This window comes from Nesoenas mayeri (assembly GCF_963082525.1).
Source record: "Nesoenas mayeri genome assembly, chromosome: 1".
In the NCBI taxonomy this organism is placed as follows: domain Eukaryota; kingdom Metazoa; phylum Chordata; class Aves; order Columbiformes; family Columbidae; genus Nesoenas; species Nesoenas mayeri.
In genome coordinates this window covers 39,793,932-39,818,654 of record NC_137541.1, presented here as the reverse complement: position 1 = coordinate 39,818,654, position 24,723 = coordinate 39,793,932, and the positions used below count along the sequence as shown (strand labels likewise).

Here is a 24,723-nt window from a genome sequence, read left to right as displayed (position 1 = left end):
AGGAATGACCCCCTGCAGCTGCGAAAGGCTCTGCTCAGTGCTTTGGCCCTGCAGCTTCTCTGTTGGACACACAACTAGCCACCCTAGTCCTTTCAGCTCAGGCCATGCAGCCGCAGAACTGGACTGACATTTGGAAATATAAAGCAAAGCCTGAAGCTCCCAGAACAGTGCTGCTTCTACCATTCCTCCTGTTAGGATCCAGAGGAACAGACAAAGCAGACCAGGCAGTTAAATTTGGGCGATCCACATATTCACTAATATAAAGCACAGAGATTTAATTGTACCTTGCTTTCTGGAGGCCTGACTCCTGCTTAGGTGCCTTCTCTTTATTGATTTTAATGGATAACAACTGTCTGAGTACATCTGTCTGGATACATAGGAAACTTTTCACATAATTTTGCCTACTACATTAACTATTGCAACACTTCATATTTTTTAGAGACACTCAAGTGTCCTGCCTATGCTGGTGGCCCATGGTCACCAGAGAGCTGTAGCAAAATATCATAATGACTAGAGGCAGGGCTTATCTCCATGATCTCACTCACCACAGGTTGGTTGTAGTGCTCCAAGGACATAGTGACCACGTTGAGGCAGATGATGAAAGTGATGAAGATGTCCAGATAGTGGCTGGTGCAGACCGAATGAATAAGGAGGCGTATGGGGCAGTAGGTAGCATAGTACGGCAAACGCTGCGCCTCTTCAGTGGAAAGAGGGAGATGGGCAGAGTTAGGAAGAAATTGAAAGAAAGAGAGAAATGGGTAAGAAACGCTGGGGAGGGAGCAGGCACAAGAGTGGTGTGGTGATACATGTTGAAAAAAAAAGGGAATGAAGGTGGGGGAAGAAAGAACAGAAAAGGATAGGTAAAAAACAGGGGACATAAGAAGGACAGGGAAAAGGAAAAAGAGGAAAGTAGAAGTGAGGAAAAGAATAAATAGAAAAAAGACAAGGAAAGGAATGCTAGAAAGAAAATCTGTTAGTCCATGTTTGTGGGAATGGTGCTAAATCAGCATTTCATGCCTCAACAAATTAAGATCACAAATGATAAAAGGGAGCAGATGGTTCCGGGAGAGGCCGCAGGGTGTCACAGGAGAGAGGGGGAAAACTGGAGCAGAGGAAGGGAAAGCATGCCCACAGGCTGTGAATGGAAGAAAACCATCAGCCTGGGGTAGCCGGGATGATTTCCAGGGGCAAGTATGCTTTTTCAGTTTTTGTCTAAAGGTAATACAGAAGAGGACAGAAACACCAGGAAGAGGATCTGGGACCCCAAGGAGTGACACTGCAACACCAATAGAAGGAGCCAGAAAAAAAAAAAAACACAGGGGTCTTCCTTTTTTTTTTTTTTTTTTCTTTCCCCTCCCTCTTCTTTATATTTGGGTTTAAACACAAAGGATGGTCTGTCCAGGTCTTCCCCCAAACATCAGCTGGGTTGTAGGAATCCCAGGTGGGATCATCCCAAGCCCAGGAGGTGTACCAATTTGTACACGTCCTGTATCAACAGTGAACGCCAGCAGGTGCTATGGGGTGTTTTTGGTACATGTTATCTCCAGAGGGGCAGGGTGCTAAAACCCCATCAGCTTCCCCACAGTCCCAGCAGACCTCGTCAGCCACCCCTCTCCCCCAAACCACCCCAGTGAGTTGCATAGCGACACAGCAGTGGCGCGGGGAGGAAGGCTGAGAGCGCGGCCACAAGCGATGCATTTCGGAGACCAGTCCATTGGGAAAGAAAAAGAAGAGGAGAAGGTTTTTCTCAGAAAACCTTGGCCTACGAACCGACCAAACACTTAGGCTGTGCCTTACTCCTTCGCTTCTTCTCCAGGCGGCGCAGGCGCTTCTCCTCCCGCCGGCGCGCCTCCTCAGCCTCCTGGTGCTGCCGACACTTGTGGAAGTTCTCCACCACCACCCCCACGAACATGTTGAGCACAAAGAAGCTGACGATGAGGAGGAAGGAGATGAAGTAGAGAAGCATCCAGGGGTTGTTGTTGGTCACCGGCTGGAGGTAGGGATAGAACAGAAGCAGTGGATCAGTTGGATGGGCAGCAGTATGGAAATGATGGGGGTGGAACCTGCCCTAGTGATTGGCTGCAGGGAAGGTAGAGGGGGGTTATGGAAATCAGGGGAGTGGGCTGGGAAGAGCTGGGGCTACAGACAAGGCAGTTGGTGGTTGGCAGATTGGATTTCGGTGTCACCTGGTGATTGATGGAGCAGATGGGAGTCAAGGTCTAGCACCTGCTTGCACAGAGTTGCCCACAATTCAGGCAGAACCCCAGCACGTGGTAAAATGGGTGGTCCAGGCACCAGGAACACCTTTGGCTCAAGGGCAAGTAGAGACCACATCTAGATGCCACCAAAATGGCAATGAGACTGGAATAGAAATGTTATTCAGGGCTGGAGAGAGAGGAGACCTTAACTTTGACTGGGTCTCCTGACAAAGAGCCAACAAAGCCAACAGTGGTGCACCTTGTGCAGAGGTTCAGATGCAAATGGAGCATCCTCCCTGAGATTCAAGTCTGTGGTACAGCAGCCCCTGGCAAGTACCTACACTGGACACTATCAAGGTCATTTTTTTGTGGTAGAGGAATAGGGACACAGTGGGCAACAGCATGATAGTCCCTGCTTCACAGGGTATTAAAATAATCATCTGTGGGCCACAACGGAGTCATCCTGCCCAAAAAGGCACATCGTGCTGTTGCTGCATCATTACAAATAGATAAAGACCTGCTGTGAGACCCAAACTGAGCAAGGGGTGAGAATTATGACAGACACCCACTGCACAGCCACAGCTGCACCCCCCTGCATGGACCAAGCATGACTCTTGACTCCCTGAAACTAGGTGGGCAAAGGATTCAGAAGGGCACTGGAAGGGACTCTTCGTTTGAGGGAGGTGTCTGAAGCAGGACATTTAAACATGCTTCTGCCTTACTAGCCTGAGGAAAGTGATAAATGTCCTTTCACAAGGGAATCTTCATACCTGCTGGTCAACAGCCACAGCATCCAGTCCATTATACATGATATTGACCCAGCCATCCTTGGAAGCCAGAACAAAGAGGGACATCAGAGCCTGCAACATACAAAGCAAAGCAGATGTGGAGCAGGTGCATCTGGCAGTCTGGGAAAAAAAACAAATAATGGGTTTATGCTCTAAAACACACAACATCGAAATACTCTTCCTGCCTGTGTCTCTACACGCATCAAAACCTGCTCCTTCCCCCGTGGGGGAATGGGAAGGAGGGCAGCAAGCCATGTGCAGCCAGATCCACCAGAGGAAAGAGGTTGTGAAGAACATCTGCTTCACAGCAGGAGAAAAAAGAAAAACAAACTCTCTGCTGCCACCTCTTTTCCTTCCCCCATCAACCTGTAAGGATCATCCTGATACCAACCCACTAGTGACACATCTTCTGCAGTGATACCCATGCCAAACAACCACCCCTCCTAGCCCAGGGACCAGGCTTTCCAGGCATTGCATCTGTGCCCTGGGAGGGGTACGTATAGGAGGACACAAACCCCATGCTGGGTTCCCATCAGAGACAGGGCACACTCACTTGTCCCAGGTTATCGAAGTTATACTTGTGGTGCACCCACTTGTAGTTGGCAGCCATGCAGTCAGACCGGTTGGTGATGTTCCTGATGTCAACTCCCAGGCAGTGGTAGAACTTGCCCTTGAAGAGCTGCAGAAAGGGAATGAACCCATCAGCCCCTTTCCCTGCAGGGTTCCCCATGGTCCCTGGGATATGCAGAAGCTCCCAAGATAGGGGGTGGGCTGCAGGGCTGCAAGCCAGGTGGAGCATGACAGGTAGAGAGGACCACCAATGTGATGTAGAGCACAGGCTCAAACGTTGCTAAAGAGCCAGGGCTACCCTTGTAAACCCACACCTGGCTTTGCAGCCTGCTCAACTGTCCCAGGCCAGCGGTGACCGTAAGCCCTTACCATATGACAGCCTATAGGGCTGCCTTTTTGGGTGCAATTAGAGCCACCGACCCAAAAGGAAAAAAAAAAAGATCTATTCAAACCCCAAGAGTAATCTCCCCTCCCTGCTTCCCAGTTACTGAGAGAGCTGATGGGAAAAGATCTCATCTGAGAGTAAAGAACCAGAAAAAACATCCCCTGCTTCTCAGATGCTTTTTTTCGCAAAGCTGCACTGCATGGCTTTAGCTCTTCTGCCCAGGGCTCCTCTCCCCATATGGAAGGGACTGGTTTGTGCATTTGTACAGATGCATCAGAGCAGACTAAGTATAGCACATTCCCCGAGATGGAAGTAACGCCCACATCCTTGCTCCTCTGCAATGCAACAGCCGAAAATAAAGAGGATTAAATAAAAAAATAAAAGAAGGTTGTGGGTGGATTTAGGACTCAGAGTGAGGAGGAGAAACAGAGCTGACTGGAGGCAGGGTTCATGCAAGCAGGCACTGAGCTGCTTGCTCTTGTGGTGTGCCATGGATGTGTCCAGCAAGCCCTGTGCTATGCCAGCCTTTGGTTCTCCCTGTAACACTGACCCAAACCCTGATCAAGCTCCTGCCAGGTGCAAGTGTTAATTCCCGTCTTGCACATCCATTGACATCTGCATTCACTGAGCACCTCGCTGTCTTTGCCAAAGGTTGCAGGGACATTATGGTGCGAGACAGCTCATGGAAGAGGGCGGCTGCAGAAGGTTTCCTGGCTTGCCTGTCCCTCCCGCTCTGCTCAGCTCTCTGTGCCTGTACCTGGGGGTACAGATGCCCACAGTAGGGCTTGAGGCATGGGGGCTGTTTGATGGGCAGTAACAACTCTACCTGCACACCCAGGATGCCAAAGATGATGAAGAAAGCACAACAGATGAGGACAATATTTCCTATGGGCTTGAGGGAAGAAATGAGTGTCTCCACCACCAGCTTCAGGCCAGGAGCTCGGCTGATGACTCTGGAAGGGAAGGAAGGGGAGGGGTGACAGAGGAACAGGGCAGGGATGTTTGCCCTAAGCTAAGCATTTTCAGCAGCAGTGGACATCCACTCGCCCTGTGCAGTGACCCATCAGTGGGGATCACTTCCCTACAACCAAAACGCCTCTTCTCTCCCACGGGTTGGCTGTCTGATGAGGTATATCCAGGGCCAGAGCCGTATGGCTAAAGGGAACCTCCCTGTGGCTCATGGCTTGTCAGACCACACTTTGCCTGGCACAGCATGATCTGACTCTGGGACCCTTCCACGGGGAGGTGGTGGGAAGGGGGAGACAAGCAGGGCTCAGTGGGGCTCTGACCGGAGGGGACGTAAGGTGCGCAGCAGCCGGAGAACCCGCAACACCCCCAGGATTTTGGCACCACCAGCAGAGGCCACTGAGACCACGATGTCAATAAGAGACACGAAGACCAAGAAGCCATCCAAGATGTTCCAGCTGCTGCGGAGGTAAGCCTGATCCCCAAAATACAGGCCTAGAGAGACCACCTGCAAAAGAGGGGAGAAGAGAGGGGGTTAAATGGCTCCTCTCCATATTGCCTGGTAGAGGGCAGCTGTGGTGAGAGCGCAAGGATGGGGGACAATTATCAACTCCATGTGACACTGGCATATCATCTCATCATCTTTTCCTTTTACCTGGAAGTCTATGATGGAAAATGTCTTTGGGGAAAGTGGTGGCACGTAACTCCAGAAATAACATGGCCATTGTGTCTTCTCACCATTCCTCTGCCTCCCTGAGCAACAGCACTGTAGGGACCAAACAGAAAGCCTTTCCCTGCCATACTACAGACCTAGGGCAAGTCTCCCAGTCCAGACATCACCTGGGAAGTAAATCAGGCACTAAATCCCATACTTTGGCTCCTAAGAGAGTGGTTCTATTCTCAGCAATTCTCAATACCAGCAGGTGCTACAGACATCAGTGGCCTTAGGGAGAGCAAATCATGGCCATAATTTGGGTATGAATTTTAGGGGGTTGAAATTCAGGCAGCCATCTCTGAGACTGTCTTCACCCAGTTTTGGAACTCTTTCCCAATCACAAGATTTTCCTATTGTCATAAAGTACTCAGCTATTAAATAACTATCTCAACTAAGAGCACATTATTCATATTGCTGTTGTTTCCCCCATTCTTCGTCTAGGAGGAACGAAATGGACATTTGACATTATTACAAAATCCATACCTGGAGGCCAGCTATTCCTGCCAGATGTTAAGATCCCTTTGGATTTAAAGCCTTGGATAAACAACCCCCCACAAGCATGACAAGAGGAGACTCAATCCTAGGCAGTATCTGCCTTTACCAAGGTAGGGGGAAGGAGTGGCACAACAAAAAGAGGGAGAGATTTTAGAAGGGTGATAAGCAAACATGAAGCATGTTGTTCCTGACAATGGAAAAGGCTCTGAGCTGTTCATCTCCACAGTAACTTACCTTCAGTGTCATTTCAGCTACAAAAATTGCTGTGAAAATGTAGTTGGACACAGTGAGAAAGATTCTCTCCTAGGAAAAAAAAAAAAAAAATAGTAAAAGGCCTTAAATGTATATTGACTTCTTGACCTGAAAGCTGGGGAAACAAGAGAAGTGCCTTTGGCAAAGGTCAGTGCTGGGCAGCTTTTAGCTCCCACACCTTGGCTCAGCCCTGGGCCACAGCTGGGCCAGGATCCTCTGCAACTCTGCAAGAGCACAGTGGATGGGATTTGCCTTGCATTCTGCAAACCTGCTTTCAGGGTGCTTTCTACCCTGTTCTGCCCATGCTGCTCAGTCCTGACCTGCTGTGCTGACCTGGGACTCCTTTCCAAAGTGTTACTGAGCACCAAGCACTAGATTGTGTGTAAGTGCAATAGAGCCTGGAGGTTAGCTAAGGCAGACATGCAGATAAAGCCATTTCACTTGCCAGCTTGAGCCATCTCCAAGACAGCTCAAAAGCACCATGCGTGAGTGATTATATGCCATTTCTACAGAATGGAAGTTACTTCTATCTTTTAGTTCCCAGTCACTGTCCCTTTTGCCCATCATTTCTTAACTGCAGGTGCCTGGGGGACTCTCTTGCTCTTCAAGAGGGAAGGAATTAGGATCACTATTATAAAGCAGGTTGCCCCATTGTAAGACCCTGCAGGGGAAGCACACTCTGTGTGACTTACTAATACTTGGGCATTTGAATAGACGAGTGGAAGTTTGTGTTTGGTGCTCAAGTTCTTCCAGAGGACATACCAGTGTCAGGAGCACATACGAACCTCTGTCAGAGGTTGTGCCAAAAAGCAAATGGGAGGAAATGGTGCTCACCGTGCTTCTGTGTTCAATCTGTGGTCTCTCTAGAGCAATGGTGATGCAGTTCAGGAAGATGAAGGCCAGCACAACATAGTCAAAGAGTTTGTGAGCAATGACGGTTTGGCAGAGGAGGCGGAACCTGCAAGAGAGTTCAGTAGGTATCCGTGCCTTGGGCAGAGCAAGGTTAAGAAGTATGAGCACAGAGAATTAAGAGGTCTGGCCAAAACTGTGCCAGCAGCTTTCCTATCACTGATACTGGTGTCTCTTGCCATGGCAATATCCCAGGGTGGCCCACGGTCATGCAGGGAGCCTGGAGCAGAGCAATGTTAGAACAAGGAGCTACTGACTAGCACTGCAACAGAACCTGTCCCATTTTCTCAACCTTCTCGTGGCAAAAAACACACAAACCTGTTTTGTGGAGAGAAGAGATATATGGACCAGTCTTCCCGTAACTCACACCAGTCTGGTTTATAAACTTCCATCATCTTCCGGATGCGAAAGCACAGGCTCTGTAGGGATGGAGCAGAAGCAAATGCCACTGGTTACCTTCCCACTTGCCTGTGAGAGACACTCTTCCTGTCACATCTGACCCCAAAACGCCACTACCTGAAGTTCCTCAGGTGCACTACCTGCCTTTCTTTAAGCCTCTGAAAGAGGAAATGGACTCAAAGAGCAACAAGCCACTGTAAAGGAGGTAGGAGTTGCTTTGCTACAGCCTGTTTGAATCTTGGCATCTTGTTTCCTCCCCAGATCATTACAAATAAAACTGCTGGTCACCTTTCTAGAGTAAGATGTTGTCCATGATGCCTTCTCAGAGCTGTTGGAGTGGTTTTGTTACATAAGGACAGAGTTTTCTCACTACCTCAGCTAAACGAGAGGCCAGGACAGGAAGGCCTTCTGTTGGCACTTGGGCTCAGAGGTGATTTAATTTCATACAGCATGTATGTCAGTTCACATTTCTATGGACCCTCTGTCTACTTTTTCCACCCTTTGATCTGCTCACAGGCGGAACCTGCAAAAGAGTTCAGTAGGTATCCGTGCCTTGGGCAGAGCAAGGTTAAGTATGAGCACAGAGAATTAAGAGGTCTGGCCAAAACTGTGCCAGCAGCTTTCCTATCACTGATACTGGTGTCCCTTGCCATGACAATATCCCAGGGTGGCCCACGGTCATGGAGGGAGCCTGGAGCAGAGCAATGTTAGAACAAGGAGCTACTGACTAGCACTGCAACAGAACCTGCATTGCAGTCTCCCAGCCTGGCACTGCAAAACTCACTTGCCTTGTCTCTCATGCCTATGCCTCCTGCTCTGATCTGCTGATGTTCCTCTTGCAAAGCTCTCACTGCTCACACAACCTGACCTTCCCCAGCCTGGAGAAATCGCAGGCTGCACTGCTCCAAAATAACAGCCCCTGAATGACTGTGCACGTGCCTCACATCTGCTTTCCACCAACCATCCACCTGTACAACTGCCTTGCAGGCAGCCTGACAATGTGGTTGGAGCTTGTCTGGGCCTAGAAGGTCCCATCTGTGTTCAATGTTGTCCTTCAGTTGTACTTAAAGCACCTTTGCAAGCTCTCCCATCCACGTGGCAGGGAGACTGAAACTTCAGGATGGATTTGGGGTTTCTCACAGCACTGCAGTATAACCCCACATTCCTTCCAACAAGTACTCACATAATCTATCTCTTCATCATCCTCTCCCCGTTCCTTGCGGTTGTCCATCTTTGGGAAGATCTCCTTGGCAATACTGGGCATTTTGCCATTGCAGTCTTGATGCTCACCGGCCCCAGACGCTGCTCCCAGCTTACGAGACACTCTGTGGCCAGACGGGACCGAGGCCAACTCCAGCAGGTCACAGGAGCCTTTGTTGTCCAGGGAGAGCGTCCGGCGGTGATGCAACACCCTTCCTGTCCCATCCGGCTCCCCATCCGCTGTCCCAGTCCCGTGCCTTTCTCCAGACAGGAGGGATTCGTGCTCGGCAGAGGGAGGTTTGTGCTTTAGGCTGTGTCCCCGGGCCAGGCTGTTCCAGCTGGAGCGGCGGCTGCTCCAGGGCCCACTGCGGCCCCAGGCACCGTAGTGGGAACTGCGGGAGCTGGACTGTAAGAGAGCGGGACAGGGACTCAGGGCACAAGGAGGGAGGATGCGATCCAATTTCAGATCACAGGTTTCTCCCTTAGCCAGGAAGTTGTCATTTTTTTTCAGCCATTGAGGAAGTTGCACGGTGGGAATTTAGCAGCAATCTCTGTAAATCTGACAATAAACTGATAATGAGTTAGCAATGGTGTTGGCTGCCATTACTTTATAGCACCATCTGTGTGCAAGGTACTTACAGGGAAGGTAAATAATAAAGCCAAAGGCCAGGTGCCTGATGTTATTTACACCATCACAGAGCAAGAATAAAGCTCTCCAACAATCTGATTGGCAGCTTTTTATGCTACCCTGGGGTAAAAGATAACACAAGGTGCAGGGTGATGGATAACCTGACACACAATCTTTGAGTACAGTCTTAGTAAAAGGAAGAAATGAGAGAAACAGGCTTGTTGGTTACAGTCTAGTCTAACCACATCAGCAACTTATCATGTAGTATGTGGCTGCCAGCTCTCCCTGTTCAGAAATTTCAGGGGCATGAACCCTTTGAGCACCAATTCACCCCCCGCAAGCTGTGTGTGTCAGTGGATAGAAACCCCAGCAGCTGATGTTACAAGGTGGACAGGTCTGACATGAGTTGGCTGGAGAGCCAGTAGTGCTTGAATAAGTGCTAAGGGGCCGCAGAACCTGCTATGGGGAGCTCCAAGTCAAGATTTCTCTATCGTTACAAAATCTTCCAGAAAACCCATCTGTTACGGAACTCTGGCATCAAGAAGATTCCTATGCTCTTAACTCGCTCCAGGCATTATTTTGTGTCCTGTGCTCTAGGAAAACAAGGAAAGAGCAAGGGGACAAAACATGGTTCACTCTAAGAGGGACACTCTGTCTCCTTGGTGTCCCTACTCTCTCACGAGAAGCTGAATCCCACACTCGATTAAACTGGAAATAGACGTGAATAATCTGGAAATTTAGATAAATGACCTGGCTTCCTAAAGACAGGCAATGCGCTTGTCTTAGAAGCCTACAGCAGCAGTTCAATCCTCCACAGCAATCCCCACATGGTGGCAGATAGACAACAGAGTTCCTGGACTTCAAAAGAAGGGGACAACACACATGTCTGCTCACTCACTCACTCACCAACGACCGCTGGTCACAGGTCATTCTCCCCAGGGACATCACGCTGCTCTTCCGGGAACCAACAGCAACACGGATCTGGTCAGGCTGCAGGGAGTTGCGCGAAGAGTTTGTGACGCCCCCAGCAGCCACTGGTGGGGTGGAGGGCAAGGATGGGTCCAAGTGTCCATTAGGTGTCACAGGAATTGCGCAGAGCTTGGGATCTGATACAGGAAGAAGAAGAAAGAGAAAAGAGGAAGGTGGGTTCCTCACTATCCAGTGACTGTTGCAATGTCTAAGTTATTTAAGCATGTTAGCAGCAGCTAACAGAATATTAGCTGTTTAGAATCATAGATTCATTTAAGTTGGAAGAGTCCCTTATTATCATCGAGTTCAACCATAACCTAAATCTACCACTAAGCCATGTCCCTAAGAACCTCATCTATGCGCCTTTTAAACACCTCCAGGGATGGGTACTCAGCCACTTCCCTAGGCAGCCTGTTCCACTGCTTGACAACCCTCTCCGTGAAGAACTTGTTCCTAATATCCAATCTGGACCTTCCTTGGTGCAACCTGAGGCCATTTCCTCTCGTCCTGTCACTTGCTACTTGGGAGAAGAGACCAACCCCCTTCATGCTACAACCTCCTTTCAGGTAGTTGTAGACAGCAATAAGGCCTCCCCTCAGCCTCCTTTTCTCCAGGCTGAACAGCCTCAGTTCCCTCAGCCTCTCCTCATCAGAATTGTGCTCCAGACCCCTCACCAGCTTCATTGCCCTTCTCTGCACTCCCTCTAGTACCTTGATGTCTTTCCTATAGTTAGGGGCCCAGAACTGAACACAGTATTGGAGGTGTAAATCAACACCTATTCCTTCTGATTGAGGGTGCTGTGACAAAAGCAGTGCAAGCTGGGGAGACTTCGAAGTGTCCTCCTCAGTGCCCAAAAATGAGGGCAGCTCTCCTTGGGGCCAGACAGGTGAGCAGAACAAGGAGCCAAACCCTGGCAGCAAGAGGAGGAGAGTGTGCTTCTGTGTGCCAGGAACAAACACCTGCATTTTCAAGTCCAACGAAATACCACCAGCTGTGGTATTTAAAGCAGTTAGCCTGAGACACTGATGAAGATGTGGGGAAACCTGCAGCCACCCATGTATTGGAGTCACCTTTAAATTCCTGCAATCATACTCTTCATCCCAGCCTATCCTACTACACTGGGCCTTTTCAAATGACTGATCATTGACCTAGAAGATCCAGAGCACCTTTGAGGGCTATATTAGATGCTGTGGATGACCACCAGCATCTGTCAAGATGGATGGAGTACTGGATTTTAATGCCTGAAATGAATGGAACAATCAGGGTTTTTTGACCTATCGCATAATGAAGGTCACATATCTTCTCTTGCATGCAGCCTCACAGCCATGAGTACACCAACAGGCTCCATAGCCTCTTCTCCATCTGCCTTCCAAGGGGTCTGGCTGCCTGCATTCAAGGTAAACTCTGATATGGTGCAGTCCTGTAGCCCAGGATCAGACTGCTTTGAAAACAGCTGAGTTGCAAGAAAGAGCTGCGGCAAGCCAACACTGGAGCCATTGCTCCTTGCTGTGAGAGCTGCATTTAAACTCGGACCTGTAGTCTGTGTCTGGGTTACTCTGTGAGTATTCTTGTGCCTGTGCGTGCACCTTGCTGATCCTTATCTTGTGCTGACTGGACTTCTGTGCTTGGCCTCAGACCTGCCTCACCACCGTGGACTTGCCTGGCCATCATTGAACCATTGGCTGACCCTGGCTCATGAGAGCAGACCTGCTCTGCTTGGCTTGTGCAAGTGCTGTGCTTTTGTTGGTGTTGTCCCTGCCCTCCCGCCTGGCTGTCCCTTCCTCTCAGCTTTTCAGTTCACCATCCATTGTGGAGCAAGCTACTCCTGCTGCTCCCTGCCACCAAGTCCTGTCTGAAGTATAATACCTCTTGTAGAAAGACTTGCAGTCTTCAAGGAAAGACTTTGAGGGGTGAAGAGCTTACCCGGCAGTTTGTAGGCAGACTGTTGCAAGAGTTAAATATCTTACCTTAAAAATATGTGGCTTTTTTCAGTCTGAATTTGTCTAGCTTTGGCTTCCAACCTTTACAGTCTCATTATGCTTTTTTTCTGCTCAATTAAAGAGCCATCTACCATCAGAAATCTCTCCTTATGGTCAGCACTTACAGAGTGTGTGTTCAAGTCACTTCTCTGGTTTCTCTAAGCTTCATTAGCCTCTCACTATGAGGCAAGACTTCCAGATTTGTCCGAACACATTTTAATGTGTTGGTATCCCCTATCCAAATGCAGATCCCAGATTTGGACAAGGTGTTCCTGAAATGGAGCCTCTGAAACTGAGCAGAGCAGTCTCACTTCTCACTCCTAGTTGCCTTTCTGTAGGTCATTCAATAACTGCTCCCCTTAGCTATCACATTCTTCAGGATGCTGATGCAACTCTGCTTTTTCCACAGATAACACCACAAACTAGCATGAAGTTTAAATGAAAACCAGTAAGTTCTTGGAGATGGGAGTGCATTTTCTGGAGAATCTGCTTTTAGATTTCTCACTAAACAGCAATAAGAGATAAGCAAATGAGGTTGTTTGAGCTATTGTACCTGAGCCTTCTTGGACATCTTGGAACTGATCTAACTCCTCCATGTTTGACGAACTCTGATCTTCATCTGAGTATGACCGATTAGCATCACCCTGGAACACAAAAATTTAGAAGTTGGGAACCCATAAAAAGACAATTTGTTATTGTCTTTCGTTGCTGGAACAACTGTAAAATCCTCCTTGGCAGCCAGGCATCACTGTGATCACTGGAGTTAGCCTTGTGTCACCTGGGATTGCTGACATACTGAGTTCTTGCTTTCGGAGGGGCAAAGGACTCACCCTATTAGGGTAGGGTCTGTTGCACAGGATGGAAATCAGGAAATCCCTTCCAGAGGGCTTGTCTCTTTCCTTGCAAGGATTATCACTGCTGGTTTTTGGTTTGGGTTTGTTTGTTTGTTCATTAAGAAGCGCACCCTGAACTTGACAAGGGAAATGACAGATGTGTGATACTTTGGGAGTGCTCCATCCCAGTAACCTCAAAAGTCCACTTTTTAGCACCTCTATTCCTCCTCTTGATGAGGCCTCAGTGGCAACTCACCTCAGCCTGGAACCCCTCCACGAGAATGGCCACCAGCAGATTGAAGAGCACATAATTGCCGAATGTCATGAGAGCCACAAAGTAGAGGGATGCCCAAGGCGAGGTGGAGGCCATGCCATTATAGAGCACAACATTCCAGTCCTCCTGGGTTAGGATCTGCAACCAGAAGAAGAGGCCACATAAACATGAAGGAATAAAATAAAGGTGATTCTCAGAAAAGAACAGTGAAAAGATACCTATCAGGACCACATCAGGCCTCTTAACTTCCCCACAACCCACTGTCACTGTCCAGTTGTGGGACTGTCCTGGTAATGTTAGCTGAGCAAGAAGAAACAAGAGCAACCATAAGGGCAGTCATGTGCTGAGGTGATGGCAGTAAAGATGCGAGTTGCCACAACAGGAGTGACTTTTGCAAACTGTCTCTTGGGAAGGAAGGAGTGCCCCTGTCTGAGATACACCAGTTGTTTAGTTACAACACAAAATCGTTCTTCCTCCAAACATCACATGCCAGAGCCTTTTGTGTGGCCTTTTGTGCTGTCAGGAGTGTATGCAATGCTCTGCCATGAGAAAAAGCATCTCCTGATCCTCTTCACATTGTCCTGGCCCACCCACAGAGAGCAAAGTTGGCTCACCTGGAAGACGGTGACAATGGCCCACAGCAGCGAGTCAAAATTCTTCCGGTCAGGAACTGTATCTCCTGTGTCTGTCCTGAGGCTGAACTTGCAACCAAAGATGTGCATTCCCAAGATGCTGTTTGGACAAGAAGTGGAGATGGTGTTAAGTATAAATAACTCTGCCACTACAATGAGCTCATCAGAGTCGTTCTCTTTTCCTCCCAACAATCCAACTTAACACCATAGGACAGAGGGGTAGAAAAACACAGCCAGACCACTAGGACCCTTTGCTTTCCATCTGTACTGCCTCAGGGCCCATGTATTCCCTCCAACCTGTCCTTCAGATCTACTCTTTCCATCATTCTTGTTTGCTCTCATTTTTCATTGCCCTACCACTGCATCTGCAGGATGCACTTACAGACTTTCTTGGTTGCTTCCTGCCACCCTTCTGCCAGAGTCCGCCCTCAGACTGAACTGTTCCTGCAGCCAGTCTTGACTATCAAGAGGCTTCACCTATTCTGCAATGGGACATTATGCTCAACATTCACATTTGGTGGCAGTATTTCTCCACCCTGTCCAGGCCAAATCTTCAGCTGCTTAACCCAGTTTAGGGCAGCAGTAACCCCAGTCCTTATGAACAAATAAACATTTGTCAGTGCTGCTTGAGCCTAGAGCAATCGGCAAGACAAGTCATGCAATCGTGCTCTGAAGTTGCTGTCCATGTCAGCCATGCAGTGCCCCTGTCAGAGCAACTAACAGCCTCCTCACCTGAATATAAAGATGAAAAGCATGAGAAGCATGCAGAAGGTGGCTACATTGTCCATCGTCTTCATCAGTACCACAAGCTGGCGGCGCAGCGCGGGCATGAAACGCACCAGCTTGAGCACCCGCAGGAGACGGAAAGTCCTCAGCACAGAGAGGCCCCCATCCGACTGGCCGATGATCTCCCAGATGCTAAATCCCAGAGACGCACAGGGAGTACAAGGGTCAAAATGAAAGACAAGTGAACAAACAGAAGAGAAAGAGGAATAGCAATGCTAATCCAAGTTTTCACCTCTGCATTGGCAGCAAGTATAAAGGGGTCAGAGAGAAAATCTGTTTCGGCAAGATATAATTAGAATTATATATTATAGGCTTATACTTATGTGTAGAAAGCTGCATTTCTACCTTAAGAATGCTAACATGGCACTGCATGTTGCAAGAATGAGGAAAGAATTGCAGCATTAAATTCCAGCAGGACAAGTTTTTCTATCACCCAGTTAACTTTTGTAGTATCTTTAATTTGTGCAGTTTTAAAATATTTCACAGCTGATATTTGTTATGGGCTTACAAGGCAACTGCAATTGCCTCCATTCTGCAGAAGAGAGAACTGAGGGTCAGAAATTCTGTGCAGCTTGCCTAGGGTCACCGAGTGTTGGGAAAAGACATTTTGGTCCCCCAGTCCTTGGCCTTATGCATCATCTCAGCTCCTCCCAGTATGGCTGCTAAATCCTTTTTTAAAAGGCACATGAAAATGTGCAGGCTCTGTGGTACTCTTGCCTATGTATATTTCAGTTGCTCCCCACGGCCCTTGTCACCTGATGATGACGATGATACTGTCAAAGATGTTGTAGGGGTTGCGGAGGTAATCAAAGAGGCCAAAAGCAGCAAGTTTCAGGATCATCTCCAGGGCAAACATGCTTGTAAAGACAACATTGCTGATCTCCAAGATATTGGTCAATTCCTCTGGCTGGGGAGAAGGCAAATTCAGAGAGTCAGAACTGAAAGATCCCTGAAATTATGGGAAATAAAGTGCCATCATTCATAGAGGACAGGCTTTGCAGGGAGCTGCGAAGCTCCCATGGGTGAGATTAGAGTGGAACTGGATAGAGCCACTGCCATTCCTGTTCCTTTGCACATTTACTGACTTCATCATTGCTTATGTCCCAAACAAAGTATTTTACTAGAGGTGGTCAGGAGCCCCACAGCCATTCATGCAGCCAAGGCTGACTAAGTGTCTTCTACATCCCCCCTCCATGCCCTGGTACCCTGGTTAAAGGCTGTTTGACTTTGTGCAAAGAATTTGAGTATTTTTTGAAGCAGGGCAAAAGTGTGTGATCTGTAGTCAACCTCTTTCTTCAAGGATTTTTTCCTCTGAGGTTTCCACAGGTAGCTGGCACAATTTTTGCTTTAATTCTGAAAACATGTGAATGATAGGAAAACAGTTCCCCATCATGCTCTAAAGCTCACTGCACTTCTCTGCCCCATTCCCCTCTATTTTTTCCCTTCCTCATTTTTCTCTCCCCTGCTCCCCACCAAATCCTTGGTATGCATTAGTTTTCTGGTCTTGCTCCAGCAGTCTTTTGTCATGCCTCTGTCCTCAGAGTGGTCTCAGTAATTGCCCAAGAGAATATCAGACTGGATGAACGAGACAACAGTGAGGAGGGGGCATAGTGCTAACAGCTATCTCTATAGAAGAGAAAGAGCAGGACAAGGTGAGGAAGAGAGAAAACTGGACAGCAAGAGGACAAAGGCAAATGTAGAAGGTGAAAACCTCCAGGGATGACACAAAATTACTGTGTTGAAAGGAAAGAAAAATAAAAACCGGCAACCTGACCCTGCTTCAGGCATTTATTTTCAGTTAAATCTCTGACACATCTTTCAGCCCCTGTGATATAGCCTTCTCCAGCAAAGACCAATGTGTTTGTGCATATGAGGAAACCTGTTTTAATGATTTCATCAGTGGAACAAGTCTGAGCAAATTAAATTACTCCTTGTTTTGTTTTCTGAATTAATGACTTTTTCTTCAGTGTGTGCAGCCTTGGAGACTTCTCTGACAAGGTCAGGAAAGGGTCTAGACCATTGCCTCAGGAATGATGAAACGTTGCTTCAGAGGGAGACAGAGGCTGCGTTGATGTCATTGATGAGGGATGCCAGGATCTTGCCATCCCCTGTGAAATAGAGGCATTCCCTGCACTGGATTTGGGACGGACTCATCTCTCAAAGGACTTCTCGCCCAGGGACTCCGACTGCACCAGGCCAAACAGCAAGGGCTGAGGTCTTGAACAAGTCAGATGCCTGAGGGACAACACATGCACAACCTGTTCATGTTTGCACATACTCAGACACACACACACACATAGCCCAGGGAGATTACCAGGGCAATGGCAAGGTAAATAACATTCCCAAAGTGAGAGAAAAACTTCTTCCCAGTATTATGAGTTGCATTTGGGGCCAGACTAGACAACCTATGGCCTTCAGACCACATGAGACTGCTAGGGCAATTTACTTGGCATTAGCATGCTTTTGGCCATCACCCTCAAGCAGCAACAGGTGGTGGGAACCTGCTCCAGATGAAGGTGTGCCACCTGCCCAAGTGGAAGGACAAGGCATGGCAGCTCCAAAGGACTTGTTCAGGGCTCCTCTGGCCCAAAGTGCCATGTTTACCTTGGGGCAGGTATGTCACACCTCAGACAAGGTTACATATTTGATGCTTAACCTTTTGCAGCACCACTGAGCCCCAGCTCCAAGCCTTCAAGGTGAGTGTGACCCAGGCTCTGTGGTAGCGGGCTGTACTGTTCTCATTATTTGGATAACCATGGCAAAAAGGTGGCTGAAGACTCCCCTCTTCCATCACATTAGTCTGAGCTATGCCTGGCCACCAGGACACTCTCTTAAGCATCACATAAAATGGGTAGGAACAAGAAAACTGTAAAAGTTTGTTGTCTGGGACAAGAGAGGACAAGTACTCCTGGCACTGCAGAAGCAAAAGTGAGTCCCTGCAGGTCAGAGCCAATATTTTTATCCATGAACTCAGTATTAATGCCCACTAGGAAGGGGAGGCATGGTCTTTTCCTGAGGACTGCAAAATTGCTCTTTTTCTGAAGGGCAGACTTTGTGCCGTCTGAGCCTGCTACTTTTTCAGCTGGTGAAAGTAGAAGTGAGGAAGGAATGCAGTTCTGGGTCCAATTCTCCCTCTGAAGCTGGGGGCTGCTTTAACGCCTGCTCTGGGATCTCCAGGTGCCCAGATCCTCCCAGGTGAGTAAATAGGCTGGAAACTGCTCCTCACATCTGTGGTTTTCCACACTCTTTGCTAATTTCTTGCACTCCTCATTGCAGTTTTTTATTGAAATACTCCATGTCTTTAAAAATCAAAAAAGAGGAGATGGCTCGATTTCCATCCATAATTACATTTGAATAACAAAACCACCCTGAAAATGCGGAGGAAAGGAGGGGAGATGAGAGCAAAGAGAGAGAAAGAACAAGCAAGTGTACATGGGAAGGGAGAGCTGAAGATCACTTCACAGAGAGCCGGGCAGTAATGACACTTGCCAGGAACATGAGGCCCATATGCTAAACAGAGATGCCACTTTCAGCCTGAAATAAATGATTATGTCAGTGAGAATGAGCAATGTAAAAAAGCGACAGGCTATGATGGTGGATTATCCTCCTCTCTGCTGTCCACACGTTCTCTCTTCTGCTGTCGTAGGGAGCAATTGATGTTTGAAAAGCCATGCTAGCATCTCGCTTGTGGAAAAGGTCACCTGTTCCCCCGTCTCTCCTTCCCTCCCTGACATCTGTTTCTCTACTCAAGCCTCCACCTGTTAATCTTTTTCTAATGGGCCATCAATCAGTCCCAGCAAAGCATGGTTCCTAGAGAGAAGGGCAAGAAAGGCTGAACAGAGAAAGGAAGGAGGGATAAACAGAGAGAAAGGCAGAGAAAGAGGAATCAAAAAGCAAAGCTGAAAAAAACACCGTAAAATCAATTCACCAGCACCCACAAGAAGTAGAGAAGGAGAGATTTTTAAAAATGCAGTAGGAAAGAAGAAAAAAAGAGGAGTCAGCTGGAGAGGCAGACCCACTGGCTAAAGGCAGATCCTGCACTGCAGACACTTCTGGAGATACAGACAACTCAGAGCGCAAACAAAGAGCCAACAGCTGGGAGCTGAGGCTGCAAGGTGGGGATGCCCACACACCCCTGGCAGCGTGGCCATGAGTGACAGCGGACAAGGCCAGTGGCTGGGACATGGCTGGTGTGGGGGACTCTCTCTGGCCAGAGAAGTGTGAACTTGATGAAGGGGGCAAGTGAACAGGGAAAAACTGGTTCTCCCTTTTTTTCCCTATTGACACACAGGGTCCCCAACACAATGGATGTGTCACCTCACAGTTGTGAGAGCTCCCCAGGCTCCCACAGAGCACTCAGGCATTTATCACCAAAAGCATTAGCAAGAATTCCTACTCCCAGGCCACCCAGATTTAGCTAAAAACTGTAAATTGACGTGTCCACAAAGAAAGGCCTGAATTCAAGGCTATTTTTGTTCAAGCAAAACCAGAGAACACCAGAAATCTCCCCACAAGAAAAGTCTGTTCAGATTGCCAAGACAGGACAGATCCATTACCACCAGACTTCAACAAAACTGTGGGAGCTGAGTATTGGGGTGAGGAGGGTGACTTGAAGGGGAGAGAGATCCCAAAGGGCAGACTGAGCCCAGAGCCTTTGTTTTAACCAGCCTGGTTCACCTGCTCTGGGTATGGATCTCTTTCCAAACCCATGAAACTACCTAATTCAGATCTTCATAGCAGTAAGTCCTTCATCTCTACCAGTGTAGATCAGATACTGAGAGTGAAGCGTATGATCCAGGTCTACTTCAGGGCTCATGCACAGTGATCAGAAACTAGACCCAGGGCAACAGAGGGCAGCTGCTCAGCTTTTTGCTCCTTTTCAGTGCCTTACTAGCTAACATTGGAATTCTTATCTCAGATTAGGCTGAAAACATAATTAGTCCAATATCTGACAGCAGCTAGAAACCCCTGCATTATAAGAAAGGTTAAAAATATGCAGATCACCATGAAGCCCCTGCAGGAGCAGTTACTCCTACCCAGAAGTAAATTGGCAACTGTCTAGAAACTAATTAATGAGATCTATGCAGGTCAGGCCTACCAAACCATACCTGCACATCACTGCCTCCGAGAACATGAAAGAGAAATATTCCACACAGATGTCTCTTCAGCCTGCCCACTTTTACTCACCATTTCAAAGTCCCTTGACAATAATCAGAAGAGTAACAGAAATCGACCATACCAACTAGCTTTTACTTACTCTAATCACCACCCCATAACCAATGCAGGATTTCGTGATGTTTTGTTATACCCTAGTTTTGCAAGACTGAAGTGATGTGGTTTCATCTACCACCCCAGGGAGACTGTTCCATCATTTACTAAATGTCAGTCTGATGAGCTGGCTTGGACGTTTGCTGAATATTTCTGACAAACAGCAAATAGTAAAAAGAGAAGCAATAAATGTAAAATATGAACTTGTGGATGCAATAAATGCTGGTATAAAGGGAAATCACGCAGGCTAAAATATATAAAGGTACTGATCCACAGGGTGCGTCTAGCTAGGAAACAACGGATTGTCTCCTGATCCACACAAGACAAACCTCATAAAGGACTGATCTGATGTATGAAGGAACACCGTAAGTAGATACTGAAGAAGATGAACCAATTTACTCAGCAATTGTTTCACTAGCTACTAATGGCAAACAAGCTTGAGTCCAACAGGCCATTTAAGAAGCATGAGAAAGGCAGCCTGGAACATTCAGCTGGGACCAGCCTTTCATCCTCATGCTGAATAAGGGAGAAAAGCGAGCAGCACCAGATCCTCTGTGAATATTAAAGAAAAAGTAAGCCTCTTTAAAGGATCCTCCTGGACAGCTACAAGCATCTGATATCTTGATTTTCTAGACTGAATTTTAAAAATAGGCACTTCCAAGTAGATGCAATTCTGAAGGACTGCAAAAACTATTTCAAGCACGACAAAGCTTAAAATGATGGATTTTGGCTTGTGCAATGTTCCAGCAATATCTGAAGGCCTAATACTGAGGATATTACATGGTATAATGCACACTGATGGATTTGAATAAACTTATCTATTTACAAGTGATAACTTGAGATAAGCTTAAGGATTAAAAATGACTCATAGAAGCGCAGTTTGTCCCGAAATGAGTTGATTTCCCTCATAAAAAATGTATAAGGAGATGGGAAGCTGCACTGGTGACACAAACAGGACAGGACAAGGGACTGGATGGATAAAATAAACAAAGCCAAATTCCAAGGTGAGTTGGGTCTGAGTAAAGTGGTTTGAGTTGCTGAGGTTAAGTCTCCTGACAGAAAAATACCATGAATTTTAAACCCCTGAATTGCAACAAACAGATAATTTTTTTTTCTTCTGTGTGTTGGTCAAGGTTCAGGAATCGAAGACTTGCACATGGATTCTGTCCTCCAGGTTGCTGTGCTCCTGAACCTGAACCTTGTGCCTGGCTCTTGCAGTCTCTCTCAGCTCTTAACCTGGTGGCTGGTGGGTGCTTTGGTCAGTGGGGCAGTTCACCTGCAAACAAGTGGAGCAGCAAGGAGCTGACAGACATGCCATGAGCTGCTCCCAGGACTGCTCAAACCTGTGACACCTTCACACATCCTCTTGTCCAGCCAGATATGTCTTCAGAGCGTGGCTGGGGTTGTTATCTCCCATGCAACAGAAAAATAAAAGGTTGATAGGTCTCTATATGCATTAGCTCTCAGCCAGGAGACATTCAAATGATGAAGCAGCTGAAGCAACAGAAGCTACTTCAGTCATAGAATGGCATCACCCTGCAAATCACAGATCTCTATGGGCAGAGGGGTTTTACTGGATATCGTTCCGTGAAAATTTGTGTTTCTGGGATGATGAAGCACCAGTCTGAGATGTACTGATAGCATGGCTTGAGGAAAACTGAAAGAGAGCAAATGCCTGTGTGCTTTTGAGTTAACTACTGACTAAAAATGACCTGGAATTCATGGTATGGTCTGAATATTTTAATCTTCTTGTGCCAGAAAAACAGGATTCAGTATACCCATTTTAAATAAACAGGCTGCACCACATTTTTCAATTATGATGAATTTGGCTGACATCTCTTTCTAGTAGAAACAGCAGGCAGGGTCATAAGCTTTTCCTAGCTACTTACAGATAAAACGTGATAGCATAACTTTAAGAATGTGTCATTAATAACCTGCTACTAGAAACCCCAAGGCTGTAGGCAGATCCCGCTCTGCTGTGGGCTGTGCAAACACGGCAGAGGCGGCCTAGAAGGCCTTAAATCTGCACACACAATAGCCAGGACATGAGACTGTATTCTCTACCCCTAGCTCAAATGTTCTGTTAAACTCTTAATTCATGCTGTCTCCAATAAACCAAAATGAACAATGGCTCTCCCTGCTTGCTGCTCACATCTTTAAAACATCAGTGGGCAGTTTTCATATTGTCCTGGGTTTCAACCCTTAGTCATCTCTCTGCTACGTGATAAATACATCGTTCTCTTTTATCTATTTTCATGAGTCAACCCCTCCAGCCTCTTCTTCATTCTCCTCTCCTCTGAGCTCCTGCCGGTATTTTTCTGGTATGGAAGCATCCAGTGCAGTTTTGCATTCTGGGATCAAATTAAGGTTTCCCATCCTTGTATCAGAAACTAGCTGGGCTTTGAAAAATGGCCTACTGCTTGGTACGTGGGTGGGATCCAGATATCTGGGGTTTCAAATACTGGCTCTGACACTCGGTTGCCTCAAACATGGAATTTAAGATACTCTGGGTCTCAAGATACCTCTGTCCTGACACAGCACAGGACAAATCTGAGTGCCTTGCTTGAACCAGACTCACTGCCTGTCTCTGCTACCTTAGACTGTGTTCAGGACTAGACTTCACCTTGGCTCCAAAGCTTCCATGCAGTCAACATCTCAGTAGTGGAGCGATATCTTATTTTTGTGATCTGGGCAGACACATGGAGCAGAATCATGGTCACATTCAGACTGGGGACATAGATCTGAGACACTGGTGTACAGCACGGACTCCTTTAACGCAAAGTGCAGCAGAGCTACCAGCCAGCACTGCAGATGCAAGGCCATGGGTGTGCTTAACACCCTCTGAAGCAGGCTCTGCACATTACAAAGTAGACACAGCCTCTGTTTCCCAGCTATAAAATGAGAGCACAAAATCCTTCTCCTTCTCCATCTCACAAGCCTGTCATTAGGATGAAGTACACTGCTGACTCAGAACTGCCTGCAAACTACTGGCGTGAAAGTGAAACCTGTGCCCACACCTGCTGTCTATGTCTGACCTATCACTTCCTGCTGTCAGGGCAAAGGAAAGGCTCAAGCCATCTGAGCCCCCAAAGTGACTGAGGGTGGGAGGTAATGCCTTTCCCAGCCTTCATATATAGACAGACTGTGCTCAGGCATCTCTTAATTAAGCTGGAAAGGCTAGCAAGCTGATGGATTTGAATTGAGATGCTGGTGAAGTGCCTGTGACATCCCCGGAGGGCACATTAAATTAACCAAATAGACTAAGGATTCAGTAAGCTAATGAAGAGAGAAACAAGAGAGAGAGATGAGGAAGATGGAAGAAAGAAGGGTGAAGGAGAGAGAAGCAGATGGAAAGAGAAGACAGAGTAAAGAAGAAAAGCAGAGGGATAAAAGTGTAAAGGGAGGAGGAAAAAAGAAGGATTGAAAGGAGGTGAGAGGAAAATACATGGAGACAGTGAAACTGATTAAGTGCAGGGATAGGAAGAAAAGACCCTGCAAGATCCGGAGGCTTTCTCCAAAGCTGTGCTGCGACCATCTGTGCTGTGGCCTGGGGTCCAGATTGCTCAGTCTCTGTCTCTACCAAATCGTGTCAGCTGCTTAGCAAGGCCATAACCTTGAGCAAGACTCACCAGTTCCCATTGTCCACCCTGTGCCCTGAGATGCCTTACCTGCTCATGGTGCTCGATGCCCATGCTGATAGTGTTCACCAGGATTGCGATCATGATCCCACGGTTGAAGTACTTGCTGTCCACAATCCCTCGAAGCTTGACCCTCACTTCTCTCCACATGTCGCTGCAGAGCTTCAGCCATCCATCTTCTTCTACCTCCTCCTCCTCCTTCTCCAGCGCTGAGACACCCTGGTCCTCTCTGCTGCCCTCTCCCTCCTCTTCGCTGGCTCCTCCATCCTCCTGGTCTGAGTCAGCGCTATCCAGGACAGAGAGCCTTCGGGATGCTTCGTGCTCCCCCCTATGGCATCGGGGGCAGTTGGTGGGATCAGAGGTTGCTGTCATAGCAATGGGCTGAACCAAGCCCTGAGAAGGGCAGTCAAGAGAGTTGTGCTGCTGGCAAAGCCCTGGGGAGATAAATAATCACACTTAAAGGAGAAGGCTTTGAAAAAGACATCGAAACTGGGCACCTGTTTGGCTTTTGGTCATTTAGAGAGGGTAACTGGGCTTTTTAGCTGTAAAGATGATTAAACACTGACACATCATCTCAAGGGCAGCAATAAAAGCCATTGCTGTTGGAGGCTTTACACTGACTGTGTCACCAAAAGGCACGGTACTGTTCAGCTGCCAGTGATTGGGCTCAATGGGGGTTCACGTCCATCAGAGGAAGAACTGTTTTGTATGATGCAGGAATCACAGCTTGAGACTCAGTAGCTTGTGTTAAGTAGGAACTGAGGGAAAAACGATCACGAGGGCTGCTTTTGGTCTGAACTGCTACAAGTGGGGTCCAAGAACCCACATGCTGAGCTGAA

General features: G+C 47.6%; 1 protein-coding gene across 1 annotated transcript in view; it reads right to left on the bottom strand.

Moving 5' to 3' along the window:
* Nucleotides 1–24,723, bottom strand: part of CACNA1I (calcium voltage-gated channel subunit alpha1 I) — a gene marked incomplete at both ends in the record, with an annotated part of 155,942 nt that overhangs the window by 17,462 nt on the left and 113,757 nt on the right. The window contains 17 exons of the mRNA XM_080353845.1: nt 546–697; nt 1,798–1,990; nt 2,969–3,058; nt 3,540–3,665; nt 4,768–4,894; nt 5,231–5,415; nt 6,352–6,420; nt 7,204–7,327; nt 7,597–7,697; nt 8,861–9,283; nt 10,412–10,611; nt 13,007–13,097; nt 13,543–13,698; nt 14,175–14,292; nt 14,925–15,110; nt 15,734–15,885; nt 23,915–24,318. Of these exons, the coding sequence (XP_080209971.1) occupies nt 546–697; nt 1,798–1,990; nt 2,969–3,058; nt 3,540–3,665; nt 4,768–4,894; nt 5,231–5,415; nt 6,352–6,420; nt 7,204–7,327; nt 7,597–7,697; nt 8,861–9,283; nt 10,412–10,611; nt 13,007–13,097; nt 13,543–13,698; nt 14,175–14,292; nt 14,925–15,110; nt 15,734–15,885; nt 23,915–24,318 (2,897 nt within the window). The remainder of the gene's footprint in view (nt 1–545; nt 698–1,797; nt 1,991–2,968; nt 3,059–3,539; nt 3,666–4,767; nt 4,895–5,230; nt 5,416–6,351; nt 6,421–7,203; nt 7,328–7,596; nt 7,698–8,860; nt 9,284–10,411; nt 10,612–13,006; nt 13,098–13,542; nt 13,699–14,174; nt 14,293–14,924; nt 15,111–15,733; nt 15,886–23,914; nt 24,319–24,723) is intronic.